The sequence below is a fragment of the Scyliorhinus canicula genome, chromosome 4 (assembly GCF_902713615.1).
Source record: "Scyliorhinus canicula chromosome 4, sScyCan1.1, whole genome shotgun sequence".
Taxonomy (NCBI): domain Eukaryota; kingdom Metazoa; phylum Chordata; class Chondrichthyes; order Carcharhiniformes; family Scyliorhinidae; genus Scyliorhinus; species Scyliorhinus canicula.
This window is the reverse complement of record NC_052149.1, coordinates 24,118,734-24,140,693: the sequence shown is the minus strand read 5'-3', so window position 1 is coordinate 24,140,693 and position 21,960 is coordinate 24,118,734. Positions and strand designations below refer to the sequence as shown.

The 21,960-nt window shown below is 42.7% G+C and overlaps 1 protein-coding gene across 1 annotated transcript in view; it reads right to left on the bottom strand.

Annotated features, from left to right (window-relative positions):
* The window catches only part of abcd3a (ATP-binding cassette, sub-family D (ALD), member 3a), a 64,419-nt gene that overhangs the window by 1,758 nt on the left and 40,701 nt on the right, over nt 1–21,960 (bottom strand). Inside the window, exons 18-21 of the mRNA XM_038793881.1 lie at nt 13,671–13,760; nt 9,172–9,291; nt 4,417–4,521; nt 2,739–2,795 (exon numbers count right to left, since the gene is read on the bottom strand). Coding sequence (XP_038649809.1) covers nt 2,739–2,795; nt 4,417–4,521; nt 9,172–9,291; nt 13,671–13,760 — 372 coding nt within the window. The remainder of the gene's footprint in view (nt 1–2,738; nt 2,796–4,416; nt 4,522–9,171; nt 9,292–13,670; nt 13,761–21,960) is intronic.

Below are 21,960 nucleotides of genomic sequence, written 5' to 3'. Positions count from 1 at the left end.
GGATGGTAATGCCATCGAATGTCAAGATGAGATGGTTGGGTTCTCTCTTGTTGGAGATGGTCACTGCTTGAGAGTTGTGGAATGTTTCTTGTGTATTATCATAATAATGAACTTAAACTTTGATTAAAACAGAAAATGCTGAGAAAGGAATTAGGACACTAAATGATTTGTTTCTTGGGGGCCGGTTTGCAGATTGAAGGAGCTGGGAGCGAAGTATGGGCTGGAGCAGGGGGAAATATTTAGATACATGCAGGTTCGAGACTTTGCCAGAAAGGAGATACAGAGCTTCCCAATAGAGCCAGCTTCCACATTGCTGGAGGAGGTGCTGAATGGGGACTGGAGAAGGGGGTAGTATCGGTGGTTTACAGGGCTATTTTGGAAGAGAAGGCCCCGTTGGAAGGGATCAAGGCAAAGTAGGAGGAAGAGTTGGGAGAGGGTATGGAGGCGGGGTTCTGGTGTGAGGTGCTCCGGAGGGTAAACGCCTCCACTTCATGTGCGAGGTTGGGGCTGATACAGCTGAAGGTGGTGTATAGAGCACACCTTACAAGGGCGAGGATGAGCCGGCTCTTTGTTGGGATAGAAGATGCATGTGAATGTTTGGGGAGGCTGGGGAGGCGGGGGGGCAAACCACGTTGATATGTTTTGGTCCTGTCCAAAGCTGGAGGATTACTGGAAGGAGGTTTTTTAGGGTAATCTCTAAAGTGGTGCACGTGGAACTGAATCCGGGCCCTCAGGAGGCCATAGTCGGGGTATCAGACCAGCCGTATCAACAGCTAGCCCCACCTGTTGCTCAAAAATTTGAACAAATTTGACCTACCGTCACTGGTCAATGTCCAAGTTGGATTTCTACAGTGTCACGAGCTGTGACTATAGCCTTATTGGCAACCTCGAAATAGGGCCCCGAGCCATTTTCTCACCAGGCAAGCGTGATGCTGAAGATAGGGTGTGCATCAAAGCCATCCTACGGGATAATGGCTACAAAATCATCACTCGCTGTATATCGTGCAAACTCATAGATGGGCTTAAGGCCACCACTTTCAGTCCAGAAATATGCGCGGTGTACCTCAAATAAGATGTCTCAAAAACTTGTTACCAAGGAGGCTGGGCAGCACGGGTAGCCCAATTTTTAAAATAATTTCTTCAAAGGGCTGGAAGGACGACAGGGTTTGATCTTCACAGTCTGCCCTTTGCAGATGGAGGAACAACCCAACAAAGAAGGAACCCTCCCTTTCTTCATAACTCCATTGAGCCTTAAACCCAACAGCTCCACCAACCCTCTCCCTGCTCTGCCAAGCCTTCCCTGCTCAATACTCTGGAGTTACCAGCTTCGGGGATCTATGGGCCTTCATCCTCCTTATTGCATTGCCAGCAGTGCCAAAGGCTGCTGCCAGGACTTCCTCCCCAGTGAGAGGCAGAAGTTCCACTTGGCCCTTATTAAGCCCGCCCAACTTTGCTTATCGGGGGTGCAAGCCATCCAACCCCTGTATTATTCAGCTTCAAGAGACAAAGGGTCGGTAGCAAACAGGTCGGCAAGAGGGCATGTCAGCGTTGAGAGGGAGTGTCGACGGTGAGATAAAGGGTGGAGAAGTGGGGCGCGCTGCTCTAAAATGGTGTTGATCAGATCATAAAACCCTACTCAGACCTGGAGCAACACAACATTAAAATGAAACCCACAATGCTAAACATGAATACCAGTCCTATTAATGGGCTGATTTAAAGGAGGGCAGCTTAGAACAGGAAATTACTGTACATGTAAATTGATGTTTCATCCTGAATGTGTACTTGAGGACTTGAACGGTAAGCAGATAGGAAGGAAGTGAAAGAGCAGATATTGGATCTCCTGCGCTTCCACTCAAAAGTGCCCTGGGAAGAGAAGGGAATGTTGAGGCGAACGAGAAATGGTCCCTTTGGAACGTTGAAAGGAGGTGATGTTGCTTTTGATTTTGCCAACATGCTGGAGGTGGCAAACGTGAAGGAGGATGATCTGTTGAATCAGGCCTGGTGGGGTTGAAGGTGAGGATGTGGAACCTTATCATTTTTCTAGAAGGAGGAAGGGGGAGAGATAGGACAGATATAGTGACGGGTCTGGTCGACCGGTGGGGGAGGTTGCAGAATCCTCATCTGAAGAAAAAGGAAACATTAACTTTGTTTTTCCTTGAATGCTTGACCTGCTGAGTATTTCAGATTTCCAGCAACTGCAACATCTTGCTTTTGTGTTCAACTTTGATAAATCTCACACAGTTCTCCTTTCTGAGCAATAATCATTTCCCATGTAGAAATGCAGTGCGAGAGGCCGAGAAGTGGAGATCTGGACTCACATGGTAAAAGCAGAAAAAACTTCGCATTTGTGCTACTCTTTGCTATCTGTGGATAACATTTGTTCAACTGTATCTGTTGATATGCCTTCTGGCGATATACAGATTCTTTGGAAACCATTTGATTCACGAGCAATTAAAATGTCTCTGTGCCTACATTTGTGCGTCTTTTTATAAAATCAATCTAATGTAACTCAGTTCTACATTAGGGTTACACATCACTCATCCGGTTTGCTGGGCTCTCTTCCAAATAGAGCCTCTCGAAATGCAATTGTTTAAAATTATACTGTTAAATGCTTAATGTGCTCATGTGAGGATCCTTTCTTTGTTATTATAGTGGAAGTATTGACCCATTTATTTTCTGGATTTTATTTTATTGCTTTTCAAAATATATACCCAGTCACCCAGCTTTACAGTACCAACCTCATGGTGAGTCCAGAGAGATTTTCTGTGTGACACAGTGAACAAAGTAATGCCAACCTTTAACACAAAAGATACAGATTACAGTCAACATATGGGGCACAATACTAAAGAGTGTCCATCTGAGAGAGGACTGTGCAGAAGTTGTAATAATGGGATAATTTATAACATTTATTTTAAAAAGTCTAACAAATATGGCAGCATTTTCTAAAAGCATATTAAAAAGAAATCACTGCAAAGTGTTTATGCATGAAGACTCATAGTGGGAAATGTAAAATCTTGAAGATCAAGCATGCTGATATAGGGTGGATACATGGGTTTGAGTAGGGTGATCATTGCTCGGCACAACATCGAGGGCCGAAGGGCTTGTTCTGTGCTGTACTGTTCTATGTTCTATAACACAAGCTGCCAATTTTTGATTGATCACTTTAAAGTTTTACCAAAGACCAAATTCATCCTCATATATTCTTGAAAGCTAATGGAAAGAGCATCTATTATGATTACTTAGGCAGGCATCTCATACATTTTAATGTCCCTGATGGCTTGACCAAAAGATCATTACAACCATTATTTTTGATATATTATTTGCCCTTTCTACCATTCTTCAAATTTTATTTCTGTACAAAAGAACTTGCAAACTTGCATGTAATATTAGTAAAAGTAAGTAAAGTCACCATAGGCCCAGATGACCATAGGCTACCTTCCTCTTTTGAGGGGGAGAGCTGACTGGTGTCAATTTAACCCGAGGATCACCACACCTCAGGCGAGGGGCAAGGTCGAGAAGTCGGGGTCTTCATGAATAACCTCAGCCGGTACGTGCTGTTGGCCTTGTTCTGCATCACAAACCAGCTGTCCAGCCAACTGAGCAAACTGGCCCCCATATAATATGTTGTTATGTTTAAGACCCATTAATTTGTGTAAAATAGAAAAATGTCACTGAAGTTCACCTCCAAAAAGAGGTTTCCAAGCAAATTCACACAGGATAGATTTTACAAATTTGCCCACCCTGTGCAGATGTTAAGATGCAGGAATTGCATATGTGACATACAAAACTGATTTAGCAGGAAAGGACCAGCCTGCCCCAACCATGATGAAAGGAGCATTACAAACATATACTTTCCATCCCTCCCCTCCAGCACGGCCGCATAATCTCCTAGGATCGGTTTAAGAGAGAGAATAAACTCGGGCTAATAAGAGAAAAAATAATCTGGAAAATTCCTCAATGACATCCTCAAGTGATCACGTGGACCAAGAAATTCAATTGCGGATAAAATTCCTATTCGCCCTGCTGAGTTTTTTATTCTTTCCCAGGATGTGGGCATCATTGGCCTGGCCAGCATTTATTGACCATCCCCAAATGTCCAAATGGACAGAAAAACCAGTGATCTCTACCCAAAATCCTTTAAAGTACTCCTTGCATGTAAAATCCTGCTCATTCACAAAATCTACTCTATCACATTTACATGGGTTTTGCTCCAATTTATCAGTACATTCTATTAACAATAAAACAATTTTTACAGTCTAAATGCCAATCTTAAATGCAAGACATTTTTATTTACAACTGAGCAGAATTCTTTCCGGTATAAAAATGAATTTACAAAGATTCTGCTCTTTGCTTGCATTTACTTTATGCCTGGGAATAGCATTTTATTTCATATTTCTCTCCTGTAGTATGGCTTACCTTTCTGCAGTGGCTGTAGATATAACCTTCAACATCCACACTAACTGCACTGGTACATTCATCTAAAATAGCAAATTGTGGTTTGTGGTAGAATAATCGAGCCATCTGCATGAAAGAAAAATGACACAACACAACATCAGCAGAGACTCAAAGAAGTCAATGTATTTTTTTAGTGATATTCCTTTTGATCAATCGAGCTGTCAGTCTGTTCTGGCTTTATTAAGCTAGAATCGTACAAATGTCTTGAAAATACGACAGCATTATAATTGAAGACATAAAATGTGTAAATGCAAATCCATAGAATCTAAATCAACCAACTATAAATAAAATATCAAACAAAATATACATTGAATGGTGAAACTGCACTAGGATTCCAAAGAGAGACACTAAAGTAAGTAGCATAGATTGTAGATCTTACAAGATGATGCAGTTGGCTGATGAGACAAGTGTCATGTGAGTGTCCCTTTAAGAAAGGCTTTTGTCTCATCACATGGCTTTAGTGATGTCATTGTGTGGATGGAACTGGGCTGTGGCTCTGTTTTACTTTTGCTTTGAGTTCGGACTGGTTTGAACTGCACAGGTTGGAAAAATGTTTTTTCTCTATCTCCATTTTAAAAGCTATTCCAGACTATTTGGTAAGAGATAATTGCTTCCTGGAAGGAATTCAAATCCACTGTTTGAAAAGGGGAACAGAGCACCAATGTCAAGTCTTATACCAGTAAGAATGCCGTGTGCTGGGCCACACCTTTGAAAAGGTGTTTCTGGTTTTACTTGGATTTTGTTATTGAATTGGAACAGTAAAGGGGGAATTCATTAAGGGTTATACATAGATTACTGTAGCTGTGTAGGGTCTTTGTGTTTGTAATTGATAAAAGTTCTTGCTGTGTGTGTTTATACGAATGTTGACTAAGTTCTTAGAATAAAGCTTGTTTTTTATTATTAAAAGCGCCTAAGAAGTCTGTTGAGTAACACCTGAAAAGCAGGCTCTTGTGCTCATCGTAGCCAAAATCAATAAACAGTTGCAGGTCAGGTGAACTCTATAATATACTTTGGAGTTTTCTAAACCCTGGCCCATAACATCAGAACTCTACCACAAGCTGGTTGAACATATTGTGTGTCTGCAATTGACCATGCAGTTCATAATCTCATCTGGGTCAACAGAGAAGGGAGAGCAGGAAGAAAACACTTCTTCTACACTAAGGAAGAGAAGGGGAAAGTGTTGTCAGTAGACCATTCTCTAGCATTCCGTACAAAGCAGCAAATTCACAGAAGCATTTTATGTGAAAAAAGGTTGGAAGTTGCCAAAGGCAGCAAAATTATTTTTAACAGTAGGAGTAAGGAAAGAAGATATTTAAGGAAGGGACAGGATAAAGTAACACAATGTTTCATTTTTTTTCAAGATTCCTTTAGGTATACATTATGCATCAACTGAGGGCTATATTTATAAGCTATATTTATCAATGCTGTTTTGGGCTGGAATATGCTTTCAGGAGGAGGGGTAAAGAAATTGTCAAAATTGAGTTGAAAAGCTAATAAATGCATATGCCTAAATTGACAAATTATTAGGAATTATCCAAACAAAGATTTTCTTCATCAGAGAGTTTTTCCAGGAAAATCTGTGGAATTCATTAGCTACCATTTCAGAAGTTGTTAGTTGAGATTAAGTGTCACAAATAATTACCATCGGAAAACAGACTGTCGGGTAAGAAAATATGCCAGTTATTATCTGGTAAAATATTTTCAGACCAAGAGAATGAACTAAAGAGGAAGCAAGTGATAGAGTTAGTCTGTCAATACACAGAATATATTTTCAGAAATATTGAAAGATTTGCTAAAAATCATGACACCACAACAGCAACAATTTACATTGCAACACTATGCAGCATCTGCTTTCCCAGTATTCTGGCCTACTGGGGCTTGCTCTTCAAATACTAGCCTCGTTACTTACTCCTCTCCACCCAATCTGCTGATTGGAGGGTGGCTTAATGTTGGCAAGATTCTCAGCATCACTGTTAAAATGGCTTGACATTTCATGGAACACTGACTTGGGATTTCTCTTTAAAACCATGTTTGCATCATTTCATGTCTATATTGTTAGAACATAGAACATACAGTGCAGAAGGAGGCCATTCGGCCCATCTAGTCTGCACCGACCCACTTAAGCCCTCACTTCAACCCTATCCCAATAACCCCATCTAACCTTTTTGGACACTAAGAGCAATTTAGCATGACCAATCCACCTAACCTGCACGTCTTTGGACTGTGGGAGAGCGTGCCGACTCCGCACAGACAGTGATCCAGAAGGGAATTGAACCTGGGATCCAGGTGCTGTGAAGCCACAGTGCTAGCCACTATGCTACCATGCTGCCCACGGTATGTTCAGCCTATATGTAAAAACAAAAAACTTGCACTGCTTAAAAAAAAGTTATTTTTGATTAAAAACAATTCAATGTTCATAATATAAAATAATTTTAAAAAGTGTATAAAGGTTCTGGAACAGTGTTTTTCAAATTTCCTTTCCCAGGACCCACTTTTGCCAACTGGCCAACCTTCGGGACCCACACTGGCTGACCTTTGGGGACCACACCACATTTGCTTACCCAGTCTATCCTGAGTCGAGGCAGTGTTTGGGACATTAAAGTTTTCTTGTCCCAGACAAGGGAGGGAAAGAAAATCACCTAGCTTTCCTGTTCTTAATCAATATCCAGTAGCCCCTGGTACATTGAATTTACTTCAGCATTGAGTGAGGACAGGGTCAGACATGCCTGTCACGTCCTCCCATCGATAAAGGTTCACGTCCAGGGTCATGCATGAAGAATAGTTACTCATGAGAGATATTGGAGGGCCGCCAACGATTGTGAACCTGCAATCATTGTGGGTCACTACCTCAAGGAAACAAAGAAACAAATGAAGAAGACTGAGGCGAGGAGAACAAAGAGCAGGTAATACTGGGAGAGGTCATACATCTGAAGACAATCATATTAAAATCTTGATTTATAATTGACTTAAATGCAATTCAATTACTTGATGCAAGTTTATTCAACTTCAAAATACATCGTTAGGAACAAGTTCATCAATATTGATGGATGCTGCCAACACTAAAATTGTCCCACAGAGAGCTGACAAACTAACTGTTCTGGTTGTCATTAATCAGACAGAATGGACATTGAACAAAGTTTTCTTGGATATTTATTATTTTCTCAGATATTCAATTGTGGCAGTGTGATGTGCTCTTGTCTCCCCAACCAGAAGACATACCATTGCAGCCACTTCATGGACTGATGTCTCCAATAATTTAACTCTTGCTGCAATGGTAGCCAATTCCCTCCCACTGAAGTTGCCTCCATGACATCCCTGACACACGCTGCTGGCTCCTCCGCAACGGCAAGAAGATCTGCAAAAGACTTGTCAGGCAATTGTCTGCACAGAGACATTACCTTGGTTGTATTGCTGTTGTCATCGAGAACACAATAAACACTTGCACAGAGAGGGAGGGATGGAAGAAGGTTTCAGAATGAGGACAATCTGCATTGCGGGCATTGCACTGACCCACACTAACAAAACGGTCAAGACTGCTTGAATGAGAGTGCCTGGCATCTGAAAGTGAACTGTTTCTGATATGACTCATGTCAACAAGAGTTGTGTCAAAAAGGAATGGGAACTGCCACTTCACATATAAACAACTCAAACTTTCACTGCCTGTAACATGGACAAACATTTTGCAGGGATTCAGTTTCTTTTCTAAATAGTCGTATCTATTTAATAAGGGGATCTGATTGGGTGATCTCCACGTTTCTTCTTGTTCTAATCTAGTTTGACAACATTTAGAAGTTTTATTTCTACTTATACCTACCTCTAAATACTCCAGGTATGTTTTGAATGATTGAAATCTGAGTCCAAGTTGATTTAATGTGTCTGCTTGAGCTAGAGAGAGATCTCCCAGAGTATTCCTACTGTTCCCCGACTGCTTGCCATGGAATGCCTGCATGGGTTTATGCTCACTTATCAAGGGCTCTGACATACTCTGACTCGTGCATCTGCTGAGCCTGGCAGTGAGTTCTGTGATGGTCTCCTTCTGATTCATGATGGTCTCTTTCTGCTGGAGGGCGGTCTCCCGGATGAAGGGAGGGTGAGGAATCTGCCAAAGGTTCCACGGGACATGGTTTTCAAAGCACAGCTGCTGCTGGGAAGGGGTGGTGGTGGTGGTGGGGTGGGGGGGAACTTCAAGGTTTACAGCAGCGACATTTTAAAATATTGCCCATATTAATATTACAGTTTTATTGGCGAGATTGCTCAGATGCCACGAGATTGAGGGAGTAGCTGCAATCATTTCAAAGTCCTGGAGCTTCAAACTCTCCCATCACTGCGAATACAAGGAGACACTCTCTCATAGTTGTTACTTTTTCCTGTCAGATACTAATTTGCATTCCCCCCCGCCCCCGTCAAATTCTTCCCTCTGGAGGACTGAATTGATACATTTTAGGCAGGTGTTTTGCTGCAGGCTTCTGAATGCTGCCGTTGGGAAACTCTGTTGGTGGCTAATGGGCGCAGTGAGAAACAATTCTATCTTTTGGGAACACCGTGACCCTTAGCTCTGGGACCTTTCTGACACATGCCGACGACCCACCTGTGAGTCACGACCCGCACGAAAACCCAGCTATAGAAAATATCTATGAATAATAAATCTCAAATATGTAAAAACATATATACGTAGATATAACACTTTTTAAATCATCAGTGAATTGCAAGACATACCGCCATTCGTTGTTTTTCCCCTCCGCTGAGTACATCCATCCAGTCCTGAATGCTATCCCAGCCTCCCTCACGTTCCAGAATGTGGCCAAGTTGGACGTTGTCTAAATACTCCTTCAGTACCTGTTGATAAATTCAGCAAGTGGAGTGAACCATTTATTAAAGGTTTCGTGGCAAACATGGCACGGTGCAGGTGGAGTTTACCCTTTTTAAAAATTACTGAACAGATTTTAAAAAGGCAATGATTTTCCTGTATATTTCATGAACCCAGAAACACTTAACATAGTTTATTAGGCACTGCATGGACAAAAAAAAGACCATATTCATTATCACATTTTTCAAATAGGGTGAGGTGTAATTAAGGAATGCATAGGCTGATTTAAATTTCAGGGCAAAAGGATGCCATCTATTTCATCATACTTGTGCTGGTGATATATTTGAAGGAGAACTATCTACACTAATTCCAATTCCCTGCATCTTCGTTCGATATGAATAGGCATCTTTATGACATCACAGCCAGTTCCACAAGGGTGACTTCAATCCAGCTCAAGTTAATCTTTGTGATGGATAGAATATAGCTCATGGGTCAAAATAGGTCATTTGAGATTGCAAACAGCCCAGTTTGACTCAAGGCAGTGGCCAGGAGGGGATGAGAATGTAACCTAGGCTGACACTTCATTGCAGTAGTAAGGAAATTCTACGCTTGACACCTCACCTGGAGGGTGGCAAGCAGGTTTGGATGGAGTGTATGTATGGTTTAGGGTGAGGTGAATGATAGCAAAACCAGGAAGCCTCAATTGACCGTGCCTCCACCACACTCAGCAGTGCATTCCAGTTTAACCGGTTTAGCTCATTGGTGAGACAGCTGGTTCATAGAGCAAGGCCAGCAGCACGGGTTCCATTCCCGTACTGGCTGAGGTTATTCATAAAGGCCCCTCCTTCTCAACCTTGCCCCTCATTGAGGGGTGCTGATCCTCAGGTTAAATCACCACCAGTCAGCTCTCCCGCCTCAAATGGGAAAACAGCCTATGGTCACCTGGGACCATGGCGACTTTACCATTACCATTGCATTCCAGAGCCTAACCACTCACTGCATGAATTTTCTTTTCATTCCTCCATTGCTTCTTTTATCAATTACCGTAGATCTGTGCCCTCTTATTCTTGATTCTGCCTCCAATGGGAGCAGCTTCTCCTTATCTACACTGCCCAGACCCCTCAGGATCTTGAATACCCCTATCAAATCTCATCTCAATTTTCTCTTCTCCAAGAGGAACAATTCCAACTTCTCCAATCTTTCTACATCAAGTTCCTCATCCCTGAAACCATTCTTATGCTTCTTTTTTGCACCGTCCCCAATGCCTTCACATCTTTCATCCTTTGCAAAGTGATGCAATACTCCAGTTGAGGACAATCCAGTGCTTTATGCAGGTTTAATAAAACTTCCTTGCTTTTCTACTCTATATTTCTACTGATAAAGTCCAGTATGCTGTATGTTATTAACCACACTTTCAACATGGGCCACCTTCAATGATTTTGCACACATATACTTCCTGTACCCTTTAGAATTGTGCACTTTATTTTATATTGTCTTTCTGCATTTTCCTACCAAAATGAATCACTTCACACTTCTCTGTATTAAATTTAATCTGCCACTTTTCTGCCCATTCCACCATGTGTCTTTGTCCTTTTGAAGTTCTACACTATCCTCCTGATGGTTCACCATACTTCCAAGTTTCTAGCATTCACAAATTTTGAAATGCTGCCTTGTACAGCAAGGTCTTTAATATATATCATGACGAAAAGGAATTCTAACACCAATCCCTAGGGGACCCACAATAAACCTTCCTCTAGTCTGAAAACATTCATTAACAACTACTCTCCTATCACACAGCCAATATCTTATTCATATTACTACCGGTCCTTGTATTCCATGGGCGCTAACGTTTCTCACAATTCTGATGTCCAGCACTTTACAAAATGCTCCATGTACGATACTTCAACCGCACTACCCTCATCAACCCCCTCTGTTAACACTCCAGAAAATGCAAGAAAGTTGCACGGTAGCAGTGGTTAGCACTGATGCTTCACAGCTCCAGGGTCCCAGGTTTAATCCCCAGCTTGAGTCACTGTCTGTGCGGAGTCTGCATGTCCTCCCCGTGTCTGCATGAGTTTCCTCCGGGTGCTCTGGTTTCCTCACAGTCTAAAGATGTGCAGGTTAGGTGGATTGGCCATGCTAAATTGCCCCTTAGTGTCCAAACATAGGTTAGGTGAGGTGGCTGGGTTGCGGAGATAGGACGGAGGTGTGGCGTTATGTAGGGTGCTCTTTCCAAAGGCCAGTGCAGACTCGATGGGCCGATTGGCTTCCTTCTGCACTGTAAATTCTATGATCCTAGCTAAATATGATTTGTCCTTAACAAACCCATGCTGACTTTCTTTAATGAACCCACATTTTCCCAAATGACTATTAATTCTGTCCTGAATTATCATTCCAAGAAGCTTCCCTGACAAGGAGCTTAAACTGACTGGTCTGTCGACGCCAGGCTAATTTTACACCCTTTTTTGAACAGTTGTAATTCTCCAGTCTTCTGTACCCGAAGGAAGTTATGGCAAGTGCCTCTGCAATTTCCACTCTCTCTTCCCTCAATATCTTTGGATGAATCTCATACAGTCCTGGTCCCTTATTAACCTTAAGTACGTACAGCCCAGACAATACCTTCCTTATCACTTTAAACCCTTCAAGTGACTGAACTACCTCTTCTGCAACTATTAACTGGGTGGCATCTTGTAGCTTGGTAAAAACAGATGCAGAGTATTCATTTATTACCTTCTAGTCATTACATGCCTCCATTTGTAAATATTTTTTTTATCCTTTTACTATTTATATGCCTATTGAAGTCTTTTGGATTCCCTTTTACGTTAGCTGGTAGTTCCTTCTCGTCCTCTCTTTTTGCTTTTCTTATTTGCTTTTTCAGTTTCTTCTGAACCTTCTGTATTGGGCCTGGTTCTTAATTGTATTAGCCACCTGACATCTGTAATAACCACACTTCTCTGCTTCATTTCAATCTTGATTTCTTTCATCATCCAGGCAGCTCTAGATTTATTTGCCCCATCTTTTCCATTTGTGGGAATATATATTGACCCATACTCAAACTATCTCTACCTTAAAGATAGCTTCTTTGTTCATAGAATCATAGAATTCCTACAGTGCAAAAGATGTCCATTTGGCCCATCAAGTCTGCACCGACCCTCTGAAAGAGCACTCGACCTAGGCCCACTCCTCCGCCCTATCCCTATAACCTCGTTGAACCTTTTGGACACTTGAAGGTCGATTTAGCATGGCCAACCACCTAATCGGCACATCTTTGGACTGTGGGAGGACACGGGAGCACCCGGAAGAAACCCACACAGACATGGCGAGAATGTACAAACTCCACACAGACAGTCACTCAAGGCTGTAATTGAACCCGGGTCCCTGACGTTGAGGCAGCAGTGCTAACCACTGTTCAGTTACAGTTTTTCTTGTAATGATAGACACAAGTTAGGGATAGTAGGAAAGAGAATGGGTAGGAGGAATCTGAAAAGATAGGGGAAAAGCTTAAGTGGCTGAAAAGAGATTGGTAGCGAACTGCTGAGGGTCACACTTTCCTCAACTTAGGTATTATACAGACTGAATTTGCATACCACACAGTTACTTTTTCCCCAACCGTAAGGAAAGGAAAAAGAAAGAGAGAAAAGCACAGGAGGACAGATGGCGAAGGAAAATGTGAGTTTTGTTGTGAAGGGGGAGTGCACGAGGGAGGAGACAAAGGAAAACAGCAATAAAAGTACGACATTTTCTGACTTACTATATGGGAGATTGACCAATGTTTTATAAATACCTTTAGTGGAATGCAACAACTTGGCATGGAGCCTGGATTCCAATAAATTGTTTAGGAGGAGAGATACAGTAAGGCAAACTACGGCATGGACGAGAATGATGATGCTATGGCATAAAAATGGGAGCTTTAACCAAGTCCTTGCTGGAATTCTCCACCGTTCATGCTGGAGGGATTCTCTGGTCCCTTTGGCAATGCACCATCTCCCGGTTTTCGGTGACGGCAGCAGCAGCAGAGAATCCCGCCCCCAGCGAATGATGAGGAACACGCAGCTGGGTGGCCACGGAATCCCTGCCACTTGTCTCAGTTTTACAGTGCATGCTACATTTTCCATAGTTCCTTCCTCATTATCCACTCTACTCTAAAATTAGTATTTGGCAATCAGGCACAGTGAACAAGCATCATGACATTTAAGGGGCTTCTTGACAAATACATGAATAAGATGGGAATAGAGGGATACGGATTCCAGAAATGTAGAAGGTTTTAGGTTAGATGGGCAGCATTGCCGGCGCAGGCTTGGATTGCCGAAGGGCCTGTTCCTGTGCTGTACCTTTCTTTGTTCTAAGCCAAGAGGGTCTCAACACAAAGTGGGCAGCTAATTTCATTAGACAATAATATTTGTTATACCTGATCAGATATTCCTTTCCGCCTCTGTTCTTCCACTGTGTCTGGATAGATTACCTGATCCCTCAGAGTTCCCAAGGTCATATACGGTCGCTGCAAAATAATAAATACATGTTGCTTTAATTTGAGAATCTAAAATAGATTTATTGGACTCTTTGGAAACACATATTTTGAAATAATTCAGGATTCAAAATTTCATTTAAAATAACTCTGATTTTTATGTTTTGTTGCTGTATACATATAGAAATACATTGACAGGGAGGCACGGTGGTGCAGCGGTTGCACTGTTGCCTCACGGCGTCGAGGGCTCGGGTTCGATCCCGACCCTGGGTCACTGTCCGTGTGGAGTTTACACGTTCTCCCGAGGCTGCGTGGGTCTCACCCCCACAATCCAAAGATGTGCAGGGTAGGATTGGATTTTTAAAAAAAATTGGGTACACTAAATATTTTATTTAAAAAAAAAAGAAATACGTTGATAAAATAAAATCTCAGATATTTAACACGTGTATGTCCTATTCTAGATGGAAGTCAAGCGAGACAGTTAAGCGGCAACTGCTGAGGATCCATATGCCCAGTAATCCTCTATTAGAAGAAACTATTTCAAATATATAAATTTTCCAAACAAAGGGGTGGATTCTCCATTTCCTGATGCCGTAAAGAGTGGAAAACAGGTTTGCTGACCGATGCCAAACCCGTCGTCACCCTACCCCAGCATACACGCACGAGGGTGACCCTCTCCCCCCCTCCACCGACCGACCCCCCCCCCCCCCCCCCCCCCCGCAGCCCCCTTCCCCCATCAAAGACTCCTGTCTGAAAGCTGGAGAGCAGTTAAGGCAGTACACTGAATTATCACCGGCCTTTCACTTACCCTTCCATAACATCTGTTGCCTTAGACAAAAGTGTTTAAAACAGCAACTGTTACAAGTATCAGAGACTTCCTCAAAATCTCAGTATACTTCAAAAGACCTGAAATCCCTTGACAACCTTTGAAATGTAAAACTTCAATTTCATACGGCAATACATTGCATTAACCAGTGATTGATAAGTTTTATTACTCCAGTGACAGATGAAATGAAAATCGCTTATTGTCACGAGTAGGCTTCAATGAAGTTACTGTGAAAAGCCCCTAGTCGCCACATTCGGCGCCTGTTCGGGGAGGCTGTTACGGGAATTGAACCGTGCTGCTGGTCTGCCTTGGTCTGCTTTCAAAGCCAGCAATTTAGCTCTGTGCTAAACAGCCCCTATACTTGGTGAATGATTGATCTATCTTTCCCTTTACCCTTGAATGCATTTCCATTGCTTGCTTAGATGCTAACCACAATGTTTAGAAATACTCTTGCTATCATAGCAGCTTTTCACCACATCAAAATGAATAAGAGGAAGTGAAACCAATTTGCTCCTTGTGATGTCAGTCAGTCATAGCAAGAGTGCTTATAGACATTGTGGTTAACATCAAAGCAGGGTGCGTGTGATGTATTAAAGCGTGAAGGGAAATATAAATAATGAATCGATCAAGTACCTGTCTCTGGAGTAAAAAAAACGGAATCATCGGCTAGTGCAATACATTGCTGTATGGGCGTTTTGCATTTCAAAGGCTGTCAGGGGATTTGAAGCCCTTTCAAGCGTACTTGGCTTTGGAGGAAGCCTCTGGCTTGTAACAGCTGCTGTTTGAAACACTTTTATCTGAGGCAGCATGTATTAGGGAAGGGTAAGTCACTGGACTGCTCTTCAGCTTTCAGGCAAGGGTGACCGATGGGGGTTGTGGTGTTCCTCATGTCTTAATAAAGCTCGTAGTCTCAATGGTGGAGAAGATGCTTTATTGTGAATTTGTTCTCTCTTCAGAGCTTAACTTACAGCTACGTCAAATGCTGCCTGCTTGTGTGTCTGTGTCCTGCTTTCAGTTCTGCCTTCCGTGAAGTGTGTCCTCACTTCCTGTCCCTGTGTATATATAGCTCTCCCGTGCTCCCTCTAGTGCTTGCTCAGTTGTATTGCATCTACTCAGATCTGCAATCACCACAGGGGTCTCTAACGGGGGGTTCTGATGGGAATGACTGATGGGAGGGGGTCTGAGATCACCCTTATGCATGTGTGCTGTGGGAGTGACCCCTAATTCCTATGGTTGGGGGAAAGGAAATGCTCCTTCTTGTCAGCAGGGATGGGGGCAGGATTAGTGTTGTGGGGAGGGGGCTTGCCGACGGACCTCGGGATCAAGCTGCACACTCAGAATGGCAGCTTGATACCAGGATTGCAACAGAATCTGATGAGCTCTCCCCATGCATATACTTGTTAAGGAGAGAGGATGGCACCTTGGCGCTGAAAGCAGCGCCATGTTGCCAGTCCTGATTCTGAGCTGGCGAGAGCACTTAGACTCCGGAATGGAGAATGCAGGCCAAAATCCACTTGCTTGGCATAGTTTTCATACAATATTCAAATCATATATTTATTAAATAATTTAAAGTGACTGAATAATTCACAATCCTCAAAGAGACTTGCTCCAGCATCGTGGGGCTGCCAACTTTGGTTGGACGTATTGCAGTATGTTTCATTCTACCTCTAACTGCCCCACAAATACTCTTATGACTGGATGCCTGGCTTGTATCCTGCTTACCCATGCTAATTAGAAAACAAGGATATGTTTTGTTACCCTGATTTGAAAATTTCCAACAATTAAACAGTTTCATTTTCAGCTCTCAACACCCAGCTGCCCCCATCTCTGATGTATTACCCCCAGGGGAGCTTGCAAAAGTATTTGGTCATTAATCTTTCATTGCCAGATATGCCAGGACAATCCCAGGATGGCGGGCTACCCTAACCAAATCTGAATTTGGAATTCCCATAATTTCTTTCGGTCTACTGCAGAAATTGCGCGAGGTGCTTCCAAGCGCTTTGGTCATAGGAATCTTAAGGCCAACTATGGATTTAAACAGACTACTCAAAACCAAAAAGTTTGTCACAAAAACACACATAGGATTAAGTGTATTTCTCGTCAAAATCACCATTAATCTTTGGATACCATTAGCATTGGTGCCCAGCGTACAGCATTTCAATATTTGCCTGAATTTTGCGAGGATTTCTAATACTGAACTATCAACATTCATTCACTGTCGTTACCTCACTGAAGCTGACCCCAACGTCAGCATTTAGCATATAGACAGATTAATGCGGAAATACTAAATCTTCCCTTCACTCACTGTTCCAACATAGGCTTTGCTGTGACCTGCACCCTCTTTGGGCCAGCAATGACAGAAATTACGTGATTTAGTGAGAATGTCCCCTTTTTTCACTCACACTGATGTATAGACTTATAGAACAGTACAGCACAGAACAGGCCCTACTCAAACCCACGTATCCACCCTATACCCGTAACCCAACAACCCTACCCCCTTAACCTTACTTTTTAGGACACTACGGGCAAATTTAGCATGGCCAATCCACCTAACCCGCACATCTTTGCACTGTGGGAGGAAACCAGAGCACCCGGAGGAAACCCACGCACACACGGGGAGGACGTGCAGACTCCACACAGACAGTGACCCAGCCGGGAATCGAACCTGGGACCCTGGAGCTGTGAAGCATTTATGCTAACCACCATGCTACCGTGCTGCCCTATAGAAACCCCATAGAAAGTGGCAGCTTCTTCAAACAAGTGTGATTGGGGGTTTAACAGCAAAATCATTATTGCTGAACAAATCTGGCCATGAAAAAAAATTATGTAATGGAGCTTTCCAAAGAGTCTACATTAATTACTAGATTGACATGTATACATCTCAATCTTTTAAATTGTTCAATGTGAACCTTTTTAAAGTGATTTGATTTTAAGTGTTTTTCATTCCCTTGGTTGGCTGTCTGAGAATCAAAGAACAGTACAGCACAGGGACAGGCCCTTCAGGCCTCCAAGCCTGCACCGATCACATGTCCTATCTACACCAACCACCTGTATCCTTCTGTTCATGTGTCTATTTCGATAAGTCTTAAAGGTCGTTAACGTATCTGCCTCAACCACCTCACTTGGCAGCGCATTCCAGGCTACCACCACCCTCTGTGTACAAAACGTCCCCCGCACATCTCCACTGAACCTATTCCCCCCTCACCTTGAACTCGTGCCCCCTTGTAATTGTCATTTCCGCCCTGGGTAAAAACCTCTAACTGTTCACCCTATCTTTACAGCTCATAATTTTATAAACTTCTATCAGGTCGCCCCTCAGCCTCTGTTTCTCTAGGAGAGAACAACCCCAGTTTATTCAATCTCTCTTCATAGCTAAAATCCTTTCATATGATTGGCTACTTGGCTAACCTGATAACATCACTGCAGCTCCAGGCTGCTAAACCTCATCAAAGAAGGCTGTTACCCATTGCACGACAAGGGGAGTTAAAGTTCTCACCACAAAAAAAAATGCTAGCTGTCTCAGCGAGGCTTTCTTCAAGGTCAGCAGCTTCCTTGTCTTGCCATTGACCGAAAACTCCAAGCCATTAAACTCACTTGGCCCAAGACTTTCTTGCTGTAGTGTGTGACTTCCTCTATTGAGAAGGTGATATCTAGATCCTTCCCTCAAATTTGCCTCAGGTAGTCAAGCCAGTGTGTTTTCCACTTGGAGATATTAATAACGCTTGTAAATATAAAATAAATGTAACCTATTTTGTTAAAATAATGCTAGGTACTCCAACATTACTTTGCGAGGAATGTGAAAAGTCAGTACTAAATCTATGATTGAAAACTGAAAGGGTAACATTTTCCCTGACCCATTTTACCTACCCATGGAGGCAGTGGCATAGCAGTATTGTCACTGTACCAGCCTCAGGGTAATGCTCTGGTGTCCTGGGTTTGAATCCCATCAGGGCAGATGGTAAAATTTGAATTCCATAAAAATCTGGAATTGGAAAGCCTAATGATGACCATGAAACCATTGTTGGCACGGGTAGCACAGTGGTTAGCACTGTTGCTTCACAGCGCCATGGACCCAGGTTTGATTCCCGGCTTCGGTCACTGTCTGTGCGGAATCTGCACGCTCTCCCCCTGGGTTTCTCCCACAAGTCCCGAAAGACGTACTTGTTAGGCAAACTGGACATTCTGAATTCTCCCTCTGTTTACACAAACAGGCGCCTCAGGGATTTTCACAGTAACTTCATTGCAATGTTAATGTAGCCATGATGTGGAAATGCCGGCGTTGGACTGGGGTGAGCACAGTGAGAAGTCTTACAACACCAGTTTAAAGTCCAACAGGTTTGTTTCAAACACTAGCTTTCGGAGCACTGCTCCTTCTTCAGGTCCACCTGAGGAAGGGGCAGCGCTCCGAAAGCTCGTGTTTGAAACAAACCTGTTGGACTTTAACCTGGTGTTGTAAGGCTTCTCACAATGTTAATGTAAGCTTACTTGTGACACCAATAAAGAATATTATTATTGATTGTCGCAAAAGCCCATCTGGTTCACTAATAAATGACTTGACTATTCAAGTATTGCTACTCCCAAGTTTGTTTTGCAAACTGTTGAATTGCTGAAGTAAATTAAAAAGAACATTTTTGTCTTGGACCCACCCAGCTGAATCACAGACATTTACTCTTTAGGGACGATCATGCAGATCTGACCCAACTCAGCCATCTGCACAGCACATACAAAGACCCTTATTCATGTTGTTAAATATTCTGATCTCACCATTAAAGCTAACCCACAGTCCCATGTGCAAAAGATGTTTGACACCAATTATTTAAAAAAAATAAAATTATGCTGTATCTGTTCAGCAGATATATGTAGGAAAATTAGAATTCAGCATTCATCGCAACATGACCGTAGCTCCTGTTTCCCTTCAATTCTTTTTCAAGCCTTTGAACTGTTCATTCAGGTACTAACCACGGAGAGTTCACCTTGCTTCCTCTTCCCTGATTGCAATAAATCTGCCTTATTCAGCACCTCATTGTAATATTCAAGTAATAAAGCAGATAGTGACCCCCAAGGTGATATTTTTTATGCTGTGCCATGTTCCTTTGGTCAGCATATAAAATCTTACTACAGCATTACTGAAGCAGATAAAGTTCTCATCCACCAAGAATGAATGCAGCTGAAACTGGCAACCACCTATTCATTCACATTTATAAGATACAAACTTTAAATCTTGTTTATTAGCCAAGAATTGTTTTTTTAATTTAAAGTGCCCAATTCTCTTTCCCCCCCCCCCCCCCCCCCCCCCCCCCCATTAAACTTAGCGTGGCCAATCCACCTACCTGCACATCTTTTTGGGTTGTGGGAGTGAGACCCACATAGACACGGGGAGAATGTGCAAACTCCAGACAGACAGACGAGGCCGGGATCGAACCCGGGTCCTCGGCGTCGTGAGGCAGCAGTGCTAACCACTGCGCCACCATGCTTCCCCATTAGCCAAGAAATTGAAGGAACAGGACATCATACAGCAAGTGTCACAAATTTGTTTTTTCTCTGCACTATTCAAATGATATTAGTTTTGCCCCTTAAACTGCTGGAAATATCATCAACAGTGGTAATGACAAAACAGTGCATAGGAGCACATGAACATCAGGTCCAATGGTCCAGCTCCTTAACTAATTAAATTGATGGTTAGGGAAAGAAATTGAGCGAATGACAGAAAAGGAAATAGGACAAATTAAGTCAAATTAGATGCAAGAAGAGAAATAAAAGACAGTGGAATAAGGGAGAAAAATGACATAGCAAAAACATTGCAATTTTCAACTTAAGAAAACGAAACAATTTACGAACTACAGAACTGATATTCCGCAGTTTCATAGTTCCCTTAGTGGGCCTGCATGGTTGAATGGAATGTCGGGACTATAACAGGGTTCTTAGGATGAGATTATCAGTCCTAAATTGATGCAGCAAAATTTGTAATAATGGCATATATCCAACAATTTCAAGCCACATAGTGGGGAAAGTTGATAATTTGTTTTACTTTGGCGAGTCTAAGATGAAGAGAGTAAATCATCTAGCCATTTATGGTGGACTGGATCTCATGTCATTTATCTTCACCGCAAATTGCTTTTTATCTTTTTATGGATGCCATGAACTCGTCATCACCTTTCCAGGAATTCTTGGACCAATTATTTTAAGTTGGCCAAATCATTATTATAAATACAAGAGCACCAATTAATTGTCTACAAATCATGCCTCAGTCATGTAAATTTGGGATAATCCTTCCAAAATGCACAAATATTAACCAACTGGAACCATATCAACGTTCCTTCCTTCTTGCTGGGTCAAATTCCTGGAACCCTCTTCTTGTCTACAACAGATCAGACTACAGTGGTTCAAGAAAGGGACTCACCACCACCTTCAACGGGCAAATAGTGATGGGCAATAAATACTGGCCCACACTCCATGAACACATTTTTAAAAATGAATGTCAAGTGCACATGCAATGATTTCACTTCTATTTTCCTGATGTTAAGAGACACCAATCTTTGCATGTATTTTTAATAGATTGTTAATTTGTAATTTTGTGCCCCTATTTTGTTTGACATAAAGAGAATGTCATCATAGGATCTGAACAAAATGAAAACTCATGATTTTGCAAAAAATATTCTTTTTAAAGTTAAAAACAATTAACTACACAAAAAAATCTGGGTACTTCCGGTAACAGCGGGCAGGAGGTAGCCACACGTTGGAGCGCTCCCGCTCGGGATTAGAATTTTCAGGGTTTTAATGCCCGGTCCCAGGGGCAACGGAGGCTGAAAAAGTTGTAGGAAGATACAGTGAAGAGAAATGTCCAAGTTTTTGAAAACAATGGCCGTGAAAAGAGGGTTAATGAAAGCCTGCCGGTCGGCGCGGGAATTGTAAGGAAAGCGGAGGCTGGAGCACCAGGGGAGGCTGCATTGCTCACGGCAGAAGAAACGACCAAGGTGATGGCCGTGGAATTTGAAAAACAATTCACAAATCACATGGAAGCGATGAAGAAGGAAATGGGGCGGTATTGAAAGTGCTGGTAGGGGAGGCGATTGCCCCAGTGAGGGCGGCGGTATCAAGCACAGCGGCGGAGGTGCGGGAGCAAGGTGAGACACTGAAGGAAGTGGAGAGGTGTTATCGCAGCACAGTGATCAACTCACCTCGATGGGGAAGGAGCTGCGGAGGGTGATAGAGACCAACAAGGGTCTGCGAGCCAAAATGGAAGACTTAGAAAACAGATCCAGGCGGCAGAATCTGAGGATTGTGGGTCTGCCCGAAGGGGTGGAAGGCCCGAGACCAACGGAGTATTTTGCCGCGATGTTGGCGAAGCTATTGGGGGAGGGGGACAATCGCTCTCAATACGAACTGGATCGGGCTCATAGGTCGAGA